This window comes from Staurois parvus, unplaced genomic scaffold, assembly GCF_062004578.1.
Source record: "Staurois parvus isolate SC_StPar_1 unplaced genomic scaffold, SC_StPar_1.0 ptg000152l, whole genome shotgun sequence".
NCBI classification, from domain to species: domain Eukaryota; kingdom Metazoa; phylum Chordata; class Amphibia; order Anura; family Ranidae; genus Staurois; species Staurois parvus.
This window is the reverse complement of record NW_028317948.1, coordinates 443,361-456,099: the sequence shown is the minus strand read 5'-3', so window position 1 is coordinate 456,099 and position 12,739 is coordinate 443,361. Positions and strand designations below refer to the sequence as shown.

The window sequence follows — 12,739 nt, the reverse complement described above, 5'->3', positions numbered from 1 at the left end:
ACTGTCAATGACCAGACTAGGAAACTGCTCTATTAAGTTATACAATATATTCAAATAACATGAACATCACTTTATATAGCAATATATCTATAAAGTACTATCCAATGAATGTGATTGGTTTTAATTTTAAATTGATTTAACAAATGCTAGCTCAAGGCAAGAAATACTAAGTAGGACCTTTGATGTACTGAAAATGGTGAAACTGCAATATACCCTTGGCATGTGTCCCTTTTTCTTTTTTTTTTCAGCTGTGCTTGATGAGTGGTGAAATAATTCAGATGAATGCAAAAATGAGCTTAATTTTTGAGCCTGCTGACTTAGAGCAAGCTTCTCCAGCAACTGTGAGCAGGTAATTGGATTTTACTTCAGATGGCCAAGGATAGTAACCATCTTATTTTGCTCAGCATGCATTATCTTTTGCCTGAGGGTGTTGCATTCCTCTCTTTTTAACAATTCAGGTGCGGAATGATCTATATGGAACCCCAACAGCTTGGATGGAAACCTTTGAAAGATTCCTACATGAAAACGCTGCCTGAAATCCTCACAACTGAGCACAAAGAATTGGTGAGTGAATGAATTAATTCAATACAAGCTACACAGGCCACGGCTTTGGTGATTTGCTGTCGAGTATTCAGCAGAACTGTTTCTTATTGCAAGTGGGAGATGACACTTACACAAAACTTGATTAAATTGTGACATGGCTTACAAATATCAATATGGAAAAAATAAATTCTTAAACATTGAAACTTGTTGGTGGGTCTGCAGGGAGTCATTTCAGAATGGCTGATGAGTATATATCTAAAATCGATCCTGGCTCTGCTGGTTTATAATTTATGATGTTTAGAGACACCATGATGTTTGCTTCAAGAATTTGACATATAAGAGGAAATAAATTGCTTCTGCGTTCTTATTGTGTATAATGTTTAGAGTTCATTAATGCTATAAATGCACATAGGTAGCTATATGTAGCTAGTGTGCTAGTTATTTGTAGCAGAGCAGAATTTATTTATCAATATGGCATATGTAGTAAATGTAGTAAAAAATACTGCATCATCTTAGAAACAGGCAAGGCTGTTTTTATAATAGGGCAAATGAGCAAAATGTAGTTTTTATTTTGATTTCAACAAGAATATCAACAAGATACAGGGGTCAACTATATACTGTAGGGAAAGCAATGGGTATTAAACTACCGTATATGCCAGCAAAAGAAACCTTTTATAGAACTTTCTCCATTTAGATCAAGTGCTATATCATGGTGAGCTGAAAGGGTACGACCATTCACAAACATGACCTGATATCCAGAAACTATGACCCATGCCTTTTTTGCAGCGTAGCGCAAATAATTAAGATAATGGAAACATTTGCTTTGGGTCACCTAAAAATGTCCTAGGATCAGCAAACTGTACTGGAGAGCCAGCAATCTTAAATTTATAGTAAGAAAAAAGCCAGAATAAATCCAGCTTGCATAGGTAGATAAATACATGTACTTACAACAGACTTTAGACCAATGATTTTCAACCTTTTTAACGCTAAGATTCCAAGTTGCCCAGGAGCCAAATTGTCACGTTTCCTTTGTTTTGAACCCCCAAATTATAGGCTCACCATTGTTGCACACACCTGCATTACACAATCATACCTTCAAATCTGCGATCCACTGGTGTCTGTAATGGTTTACAGATACTAGGCTTGTGCTTCTGATGGTCAAAAGCAGCTCACAGCGGAGGTCATACAGTCAACATAATGCCCTCCATTATACTGTTGTTAATTTGGACCTTTTCAAAGGAACATGGGAATCTATGTGGGAACTCCTTTCCTTTCACTGCTGATCCTATGGACATCACTGCAAAGAGACCAGGTCTTAAATAGTATGCTTAAAACTCTACTTCCAGGCAAACTGTTAAATATACATTTGAAATACATAGATGTGAACTATGTTACCTGCCAAAGGATTTGTAATTGTGTTCACGTTCAAACAGTCTTGTGATCCAAACAGCCCTTCCAGGCAGTACCAAGGTCTTGCATTGCCTGAGAGACTTAGGAGACTATATTACAGCTAAGCAATACATTGTGGTCTAGGACCTGCCCCTACATGCTACTGGACTATGAAGGAACAGCTGAACATGGATCAGATCATTACTTTGCTCTCTCATGAATCTCTCACTCAGTAGTGTATCTTTGTTGGGTGCAATATGTGCTGGGCATCAGGAACCCAAGGGGGCTGGGGCCCCCTGTGCTCTGACACACACTGCACACCATGAAGAATTCCGATTCCAAATAACTCACATGCCCCAGTGCCAGGCAGCTGCATCCTGCCCGCTGTTGATTCTGTCACAGGATTTCTGTGTGAGTAACTTACTTTGCTTTTGTTATGTGCCCTATGTGGTCTGAAGCAGCCAATGAGCTGTGATTTAAATCCTCACCAGATCTGAGCAGACGGAGCTGCTTGTATTTATTTATTTATTGCTGATGCCCAGGCTGCAGTGTATGTGCACCACCTACTCACCACCAAGATTCGAGACAGGTAAAACTTGACAGACTGACTGCAGTGAAGGTTCCTAAAATGTTCCTATTCACATGTTTGTTGTCCAGGCAGAGTACTGGTGTGAAAGTGGGTGCATGTTTTATGTGCCACAATGTGCGCTGCATTAGGGCAGTCCTGTCATTTGAATGGGCTTCCCAGTGCATTAAAATTGTGCCAAAGCACAGCTTCGGTGCTTTGGCATCTTTGCCTCCTCATTCTGTGCACTGCATTTCACATTTCCTATATCACAACACCTCATTCTGTACACTGCATTTCACATTTCCTATATCACAACACCTCATTCTGTACACTGCACTGTACATTTCCTATTCCACACTACCGCATTCTGTACACTGCACTGCGTATTCCTTATTTCATCATACCTCATTCTATACCATGTAAGTCATCTCACACTCTAACCACACCTTTCAGCCTTGTCCAATATGTAGCACAATGAAAAACTCACTTTTTACTGCAGTATATTATTTTTCTTTCTCTCAAGCTGGGGGGCCAACTTATGCTCTTGTACCCAGGTCCACTGCTTTCAGAAAATGCCTCTGCTTCTGCTGTTAGTTAGGCAGAAATGTACAAATGAGTAAACTGATTTCCTTAGGCTACGTTCACACTAGCCTTGTGTGCAGGCGGCAGAGAGGCGTTTGGGAAGCGTTTTTACCGCTTCCCAAACTCCTCTGCCAATTCTGCACATTACAGCACATGGTGCTGTTCTAACAGGAGCGTTTGCGTCGCGTCGCATCGCGTTGCGTCGCGGCAAAACGGACGCCTCTGGTCGAGTCAGGAGGCTTTGAAGCCTCCTATTCTCGTCTATGGTGCCGCTCCGGCGTTTGCGGTGCGGTTGCGACGCGGTTGCGGGGTGTTTGCGGAGCGGTAACACCACTCAAATGCATTATAGGCGTTTGTGGGGCGTTATCAACGCTCGGCAAACGCCTAGCAACCGCCGCTAAACCGCGCATGCGGCGTTTGCGGAGCGTTTGACGAGCGTTAAAAACGCTCCGCAAACACCGGACCAACGCTTGCCAAACGCTATAGGGGCGTTTGGCAAGCGTTGGCAAAACAGCCTAGTGTGAACGAGCCCTTACAGTGCTGATTCTCCCTCTCACATTTTGAGTTCTTGGTAGAAGTCAATCCGATGGTCAGCTTCTGTCAAATAAGGACAGTCATACATGAATCGAATTTCAGCAGATGCTTGCTGAGCTGGCTGCATTTTGATCCATCTCTGGCTAGCTTAGGGTAAAAAGCTTTTTTTTTTTTTTTTTTGCAGAAAGACATAAGGGTTGATTTACTAAAACTTGGGAGTGCAAAATCTTGTGCAGATGTGCATAGTAGCCAATCGGCCTCTAACTTCAGCTTGTTAAATTACGTTTTGACAAATACAAATTTGGAGCTGATTAGTTCATATGCAGAGCTACACCAGATTTTGCACTCTCCAGTTTTAGTAAATCAACCCCAAAGTATAGTTCTTCTTGCAAACTTTTTTCTAAAGTAAAGTCCACTATAGGTAATTAATTTTTAAATCTGCCTAGAGGTCAACTTTAAAGTATATCTAAACACAATGTCTCACATCTCATACAAGCTTTAACATTTTTCAGTAATTTTAGAAGTAATTATGAATATGTTTAAATCCGCTGTGTTCATTATAATATTTTGTGATCTTCCCATGAAGGTACTCATGTAGCTACTTTCTATTACATTGTGAAAACAATCTGTTCCTCTCTCCCAGTTGGTCATCTGGGCTTTTATTCTATTACACTCTCTCCCAATTGAGATTCCAGGCAGCCGTACCAACAAACAATGCACAGATATGTCCCACTGTTGTCGCCATCAGGAAATCCTCCCTGAGACAGAAAAGTATCTTTATGCAATACAGATTACAAGTAATTACAAGTACAGTTTATCTGTACAGGATTTACCATGAATATTAAACTATATGGTATACATTGTCTGAAAATGTTTACAAAATTCGAGACGTTTGGAAGGCTGTGTTTTTGACAGTGTCACTGCTGGGAGTAAGCACATGATTATCAGAGGCGTAGGTTGAAGCTTGTGGGCCTCAATGCAAACGTTTAGCTGGTTCCCCCACCTACCTTACACCGTGCACCAAGGTGCTTCCACTGCATGCCAAGATATAATAGTTGTATGGTGGCTGTCTCTCTCTTCTCTCTCTCCTGCTGCCGTCTGCACATGCACACAAGGTGGGGGCAGGCAGCCACACTCTGAGCTGTTGAGTGAAAGCAGTAGGTTTGTATGTAAAAGAGGAGACTCAGCAGGCCCTCTTACTTTCAGATCCACATACAAGCCCATTGCTTTCACCCAGCAACTCACAGTGTGGCCTGCCTGCCCCCATCTTGTGTACGTGCAAGGCTGAGCAGGGGCAGGAGGGGGGTACTGTACTGGGCTGGGTGTGGGGCTGATCAGAGAGTGTGCAACTGCAGATATTACACTTTTTTTTTTTTCTTTAAACTCCTTTCTTTTATACATTATTAAACACCACCCAGTTACCTCTCTCATGACCAGGGTGCAATGATATGGAGGTGCAGGATATTAGGGAAAAGTAACATCTCCCTTCCTGGTAATGACACACGACCTCCTGCCTCCTCTTGGTATTGACAGATTACCCCTCCTTCAAGAGCCCCCCACTTCAGTTAATCATACATGACCCCCTCCTGCTGTAAAGACAGATGACCTCGCCTCCTGGTAATGACTCATGTCCCCCCACCAGGTAATAACATTTGACACCCTCCCCCCACCAGGAAATGAAAGATGACCCTCCCCCCAACCAGGTAATGACATATGACTTCCTCCCCCCACCAGGTAATGACAGATAACCCCCCCCCACCAGGTAATGATAGATACCCCCTCCCCCACCAGGTAATGACAGATGACCCCCTTCCCCACCACATAATGAAAGATGACCCCCTTCCCCACCTGGTAAAGACAAATTACCCCCTACCTTCAGGTGCCCATCTCCTAGTAATGACACATGACCCACCATGGAATTCCTGACTCCCCCCACCATCCTGGTAATGTATCATTACCACCACCCCCCCTCTATGCTAACAATGACAGATTCCCCATCCAGCTCCCCCCCACCTTTGCTTATCCTGTTCAAACTGTCACAGTAAAATCTGCAGCCTCTGGAGCCCACAGTCCCTCGGGGGCCCCTAAAGAGATGTTAAGGGATTTTGTGGGAATTTTTGTGTGAGTATCAGCAGGAGTTGTGGGCAGGAGTGGGGTGGTGTGTTTGTTCTCTGCACAGTTACGAACGGTATCTTTTTACCTCCCCAATGACAGCAGTACCAGCTCTTGAACAGTGCTTTCCTTCCCCTCCTTTTCTCAACCCGGGGACAGCTCAGTGTCCATCCCCGCCTGATTGTCAGCACTGACACTTTCCCGTCCAGTGGGGCTGGCCTCACCCCATCCTTCCTCCGCTACTTTCCGGCTCAGGACTTGAGAATGGAGCCAAAATCTCAGAGCTTCCGTTTTGCTTGGAATTATGCTTTGCCTGTCATAGTGATAGGGAGACAGCATGGGACCCCCTGGAGCATGAGTGGGGTCACAACTGTGACCTCTGAGACCCCTGATGCTACGCCCAAGAGGAATTATACTTCTCTGCTCTATGCAATAGCATTCCCAAGAATGTCCCCTTACCTCCTTTCCTGAGGTATCCCCACTGGTGCTCTCTGCTCGTCCTTTTCTCCGAGTAACCCCTCAACAAGCTGTGAGCTGAGGGGGCACCTTGCAGCTGCACTCCCAAGCCAGGCTGTATGTGTCCATAGACACACACAGCATAGCTCGGTCACACCCCCTCTCTCTCCTCACAGGATTTTATTGACAGCAGAAGAGAGCTGCAGATTGGCACAGTGCTGGATCGAGAGATGTTTTGGTAATGTTTGGGTGGGGAGGGGGAGAAAACAAGTAATGGTAAATTTTAAGGCTTCTGTCCACGTTTTTTTGATCTGTTGTAAGGATTTGCAGTTCACTTTGGCTTCACAGCGATAGTATTTCCAAACATTGTACTTGATTTTACTTTCAGATCAATGACATGTTTAACTGGCTCGTTCAGCCGTGCTTGAATTTTATCCATCTGGAATGTAAATTTCTCGTACAGACGTCTTCCATCCACCTGACATACAGTATGATGAGACTCTACACCTGCCTTCTGGGTAAGGCCGTCACACTACGTTTGGAGTGAAGACAATCACATAAAATAAAAGATATTTCATCAACATAACAACAGTTTTTTTGGCTGATATATGATATTCCTGCCACACGTTTTATCTAAAAAAAATCACACTTTGGAAAGTGCTTTGTTTTAAATCTCCTCCTGATAAATATGCTTTTTTTCTCCTTGTTCAAACGAGTGCACAGCATATGTCAGTATGTTATACCTATGTAAATATCTGTATGTGTTTATATACCTATCTTTTTTCTTATACAGAATTTTTTTGAGGGGGGGGGGGTATGAGAAATGATCCTCCCCAAGCAGGATACTGTGTTAAACCTGTAGGTAAATAAGAGAACTAGAACCTTTGATATGTTATAGAATGGGTTTGATAATAAAGCTGGCAGTGCCTCCACCCACTACAGGACCTCCACCCACTACAGGGGGTTCCGTTCCTGGTAAATTAACCAGTAATCTAATCACAGTAATTGGGAGCAGAGGGACTACTGCAAACAGCATATACCATTCATCATAAGTATATAGATGCCAGTATCGAAATAATACAAGCTTTATATAAGAAAATATTATTAATAGTAAATACATCCTATGCACAAACAGGCATTATCAACAAAAAGCCCAACACGAGTCCTGGTAGATCTATGCAAATATACACAGGTAATTATAGTTATTGATATTATAGCAACTTGTCACCAGCAGAAACCATCATGTGGCACTGGAACTCAGAGTCAGCCTATCTACCCTGCATCTTAGTCCCCAGCAGTTTCTGATCTGTCATACAACCAGACCTCTAACTACCAGAAGTGGCTGTCAGGTACCTAACCTGGCTCTAGGTTGTGCTGGTTATTGAGTCCTGAGTTAAAACTAGCTATAGAATCCCAGACCAGAAGAGAGAGGGTTAACTAAAATAACAGGAGCTGCATATAAACTCTATTGCAATAAACAGGTACACCTACTAATATATACACTGGAAGGAGACCACTACACATATAAAGTAGCATAGACCTAACTATCTGGGATTGTACATGTGGGATAATACCAATGGAACAGAAGTAAGTCTGTCACAAGGATTTAGATTACATCCAAGAAACTATGGGCAGAACATTAGAACATAGGACTACTTGACTAAATATATATATATATATATATATATACTTCCAAAAGCATTGGGAAACCCCTCCAAATCATTGGATTCAAGTGTTCCACTCACCTCCATGGCCACAGATGTATACAGTCAAGCAACTAGGCATGCAGACTGCTTCTAAAAACATTTGTGAAAGAATGGGTTTCTCTCAGGAGCTCAGTGAATTCAAGTGTGGTGTCGTTATAGGTTGCCACCTGTGCAATAAGTCCATCCGTGACATTTCCTTGCTACTAAATATTCCACGGTCAACTGTTAGTGGTATTATAACAAAGTGGAAGCAACTGGGAATAGCAGCAACTCATGTAAAATGACAGAGTGGTGTCAGCGCATGCTGAAGCACACAGTGTGCAGAAGTTGCTAACGGTCTGCAGAGTCAATAGCTAAAGACCTCCAAACTTCGTGTGGCCTTCAGATTAGCACAACAACAGTGCTCAGACAGCTTCATGGAATAGATTTCCATGACCGAGCAGCTGCATCCAAGCCTTATATCACCAATGTAGGACGCAGTGGTGTAAAGCATGCCACAACTGGACTCTAGAGCAGTGGAGATGTGTTCTCTGGAGTGATGAATCACGCTTCTCTGTCTAGCAATCTGATGGACATGTCTAGGTTTGGCAGTTGCCAGGAGAACGGTACTTCCCTGACTCCATTTTTCCAAGTGTAAAGTTTGGTAGAGGAGGATTATGGTGTGGGGTTGTTTTTCAGGGGTTTGAGCTTGGCCCCTTAGTTCCAGTCAAGGGACCTCTTAAGGTATCTGCATACCAAGACATTTTGGACAATTTTATACTCCCAACTTTGTGGGATCAGTTTGGGGATGGCCCTTTCTTTTCCAACATGACTGCACACCAGTGCACAAAACAAGGTCCATAAAGACATGAATCAGCAACTTTTGGGTAGAGGAACTTGATTGACCTGCACAGAGTCCTGACCTCAACCCGACAGAACACCTTTGGGATGAATTAGAGAGGAGAATGCGAGCCAGGCCTTCTCATTCGACATCAGTGCCTGATCACATAAATGCGCTTCTGGAAGAATGGTTAAACATTCCCATAGACACACTCCTAAATCTTGTGGACAGACTTCCCAGAAAAGTTCAACTCAATATTGAACCCTAGGGACTAAGACTGGGATGTCATAAAAGGCCATGTGCGTGTAAAGGCAGGAGGTGGAGATGGGCATTCCAATCTGTGACTGCTGTGATTGCCAGTCACAACAGTCACATGATCTGAAAGCTCCCTATCGCAAGTATGCATCAGGAGCTTTCTGGTACCTGCCAGTAACTGTGCTGAGAGCATGTAGGTTGCACACTGTTAGCACAGGAAATGTTTACATAGGGACACATACTGTATATGCAACCACTAGACGTTAAAGCCCAACCACCGAGAGGCCTCATATATGCGGCCAGTGGTATCTGTTTAACAAGCAAAAGCTATTTACAAATATATTTAGTAGAGGGCAGCAGATCCCTATACTTACCTATTGGTCATATTTTTGTATTGTCTTTCTCTAATATATCAGTTGTCTTGTTTACAACATCTCTTTATTGCATCAATGTTTTTTCAGCTGGTTAGCTTTCTACTATGTTTTGTAACATTAGGAGAATCTTGAACACCTAGATGCTGTTCTAACAGGCAATGAACCTTGTATAACAGTACTAAAAAAAAACACCATGTCGTTTTTCTCTCTTGCCCATATACTGTGTGTGCCTATTTTCTTTTAGACTGCATGTAAAATGGGTATGAGTTAAATATGACTCCATTGATAAAGTGTTATCTATTCAGATATATTAGAGCAGAATAGAAAGTTTGGTGGCATGACCACTGCACTGATAATGCTTGCAGTCCTTACAAAACCACTTCTGCTTTAATCATCCAGTAGAAAATCACATTGGAATGCAAACAGCTGTACGGTATATGCCATATTCAGTCTTTTATGACCATTTCTTATGATGAGGTTACCCAGAACTACTTGTTCTCAGGCTTGGATGGCCTTTTACTTAGTACATGAGAGACAATAGAAGTGGATGCGTGAAGGCCAAGCAATCTTACAGTGTATGGTAAATGTTTCTTTCCACCACTGTCTCTGCTGAGGCATACATCTTTATGTTACTCTTTGCATTGGTACAAGGAAGTCAGCACCAAGATACTTTCTGCATAGAGCTTGTAGGTTCTTCCCTGACTTGCTCTATCTCTGAAGACAGGAATGGAATGAGGGAGAGCTAAAGCCCAAGGGTACAAGTACATTGATGTCCTGATACCCTAATGTTAAAATATATTTGTGGGTCTTTGTAGGTCCACCTAATTCAGCCCCACACATATAGTTACTGTTTATTTTCATTGCATTTTTTATACTCTTTGCTTCATATGTGCTATATCTGTTGGTCGTTCTCTTGCAATATTTTAGATGAAATAATCAGTTCTGGAGAGGAGGGTAAAGAGCCCATGTCTAGTCAGCAGATCACTTTGTGGCTACAAGGACTTTTCCTTTTTGCTTTGGTTTGGACCATTGGTGGCACCATAAATGCTGACAGCAGAAAGAAGTTTGATTGTTTCTACCGGAACCTCCTGATGGGAATGGATGATCAACACCCTCGACCAAAGAGTGTTAAATTGACCAAAAACAACTTGTTCCCAGAGAGAGGTAAACTACAATCTACATATAATTAGTTTTTTTCTTACACACAAATCTAAACGTCCTACATTTTCTAGATGCTGTGTCTAGTTTTAGTTTGTATAACATAATGCAGCTCTTTTGAAATTTGTTCTGTGTTATTTATTTTTAATCCTAATCCAACCTTTAGAAAGGTTGTTTATTTAAAATGTTTTACCTCTTACTACTAATACAGAAATATTTCAAATTACAGGAACTGTATATGACTTTTATTTTCACAAACATGCCAGTGGACAGTGGAATATGTGGACTGATTACATTACCAAAGAGGAAATGACCATTTCTCCCACTGCCAAGGTAGCTATTTACTTCTAGAGATAACATTTTTCCCATGTTTATTTTAAGTAAAAACACAGTTTGTATACATCCATACAATGATTCTGTTTAACTCACCTAATTACAACCTAATCATTAGTATTACTTTGTCTCCGTAGGTGTCAGATCTCATTATACCAACAATTGAAACTGCCAGACAATCATTTTTCTTAAATACATATGTAGAACATTCAGTTCCTATACTGTTTGTTGGACCCACTGGAACGGGGAAATCTGCAATAACAAACAGTTTCTTGATAAAACTTCCAAAAGATAGGTATATTGCCAACTGCATCAATTTCTCAGCAAGAACTTCTGCAAACCAGACCCAGGATATCATCTTCTCTAAGCTGGATAGGAGGAGGAAAGGCCTGTATGGCCCCCCAGTAGGGAAAAAAGCTATTGTGTTTGTGGGTAAGGAAACATTTTGTCATAAGTACCTTTTTTCAAATGTTGCAAAGGGTACAATGTCAGAATTACTGTTGTGCTACAAAAGTCAGATTCCAGATGTCTTGACTTTGGTGCAGGTTAAAATGCAATCATACACCTCCTTCAATATTACAGAGACCAATTAATACTTTTCAATAAGAACAGAAACAGATTCTGTTTACCATCCTAGTATGGCCTGAATAAAGGTGTTTTTAGATTTCTACAAAATTTAGAACTTTGACACCATGTAACAATATGTTATTAATCACAAAATGCATTCCTCATCAATACCAGCAGGGTGGTAGTTGTATTGTTTCTACATTAGGATAAATAGTGTTGATGTAATAGTGGTAAAAGAAACACGTATATAAGCATGGATATTTCTCTAGGACTTACGCAGTACTGATCCTGCTCCATCCATTCCAACTCAGACACAGACTCTCCCATAATTGTCTCACACCTTCTGAAGTACAGGTGAAACTCGAAAAATTAGAATATTGTGCAAAAGTTCATTTATTTCAGTAATGCAACTTAAAAGGTGAAACTAATATATGAGATAACTCATTACATGTAAAGCAAGATAGTTCAAGCCGTGATTTGTCATAATTGTGATGATTATGGCTCACAGCTCATGAAAACCCCAAATCCACAATCTCAGAAAATTAGAATATTACATGCAATCAATAAAACAAGGATTGTACATAGAACAATATCGGACCTCTGAAAAGTGTAGGCATGCATATGTACTCAGTACTTGGTTTGGGCCCTTTTTGCAACAATTACTGCCTCAATGTGGCGTGGCATGGAAGCTATCGGCCTGTGGCACTGCTAAGGTGTTATGGCCAGGATGCTTCAATAGCGGCCTTCAGCTCTTCTGCATTGTTCGGTCTCATGTCTCTCATCTTTCTCTTGGCAATGCCCCATAGATTCTCTATGGGGTTCAGGTCAGACGAGTTTGCTGCCCAATCAAGCACAGTAATCCCACGGTCATTGAACCAGGTTTTGGTGCTTTTGGCAGTGTGGGCAGGTGCCAAGTCCTGCTGGAAAATGAAGTCAGCATCCCCATAAAGCTCGTCTGTGGAAGAAAGCATGAAGTGCTCCAAAATCTCCTGGTAGACAGCTGCGTTGACCCTGGACTTAATGAAGCACAGTGGACCAACACCAGCAGATGACATGGCTCCCCAAATCAACACAGACTGTGGAAGCTTCACACTGGACTTCAAGCATTTTGCAGTGTGTGCCTCTCCATTCTTCCTCCATACTCTGGGTCCTTGGTTTCCAAATGAGATGCAAAAGTTCTCTCATCAGAAAAGAGGACTTTGGACCACTGAGCAACAGACCAGGTCTGTTTTTCTTTTGTTTGTTATTCAGGAGCGGCTTGACAAGAGGAATACGACATTTGAAGCCCATGTCCAGGATCCGTCTGTGTGCGGTGGCTCTTGATGCACTGACTCCAGCCTCA

The 12,739-nt window shown here is 42.0% G+C and overlaps 1 protein-coding gene across 1 annotated transcript in view; it reads left to right on the top strand.

Moving 5' to 3' along the window:
• Positions 1-12,739, top strand: part of DNAH3 (dynein axonemal heavy chain 3) — a 213,068-nt gene that overhangs the window by 68,392 nt on the left and 131,937 nt on the right. Inside the window, exons 13-18 of the mRNA XM_089674783.1 lie at positions 249-349; positions 459-564; positions 6,573-6,702; positions 10,267-10,503; positions 10,727-10,830; positions 10,968-11,262. Of these exons, the coding sequence (XP_089530909.1) occupies positions 249-349; positions 459-564; positions 6,573-6,702; positions 10,267-10,503; positions 10,727-10,830; positions 10,968-11,262 (973 nt within the window). The remainder of the gene's footprint in view (positions 1-248; positions 350-458; positions 565-6,572; positions 6,703-10,266; positions 10,504-10,726; positions 10,831-10,967; positions 11,263-12,739) is intronic.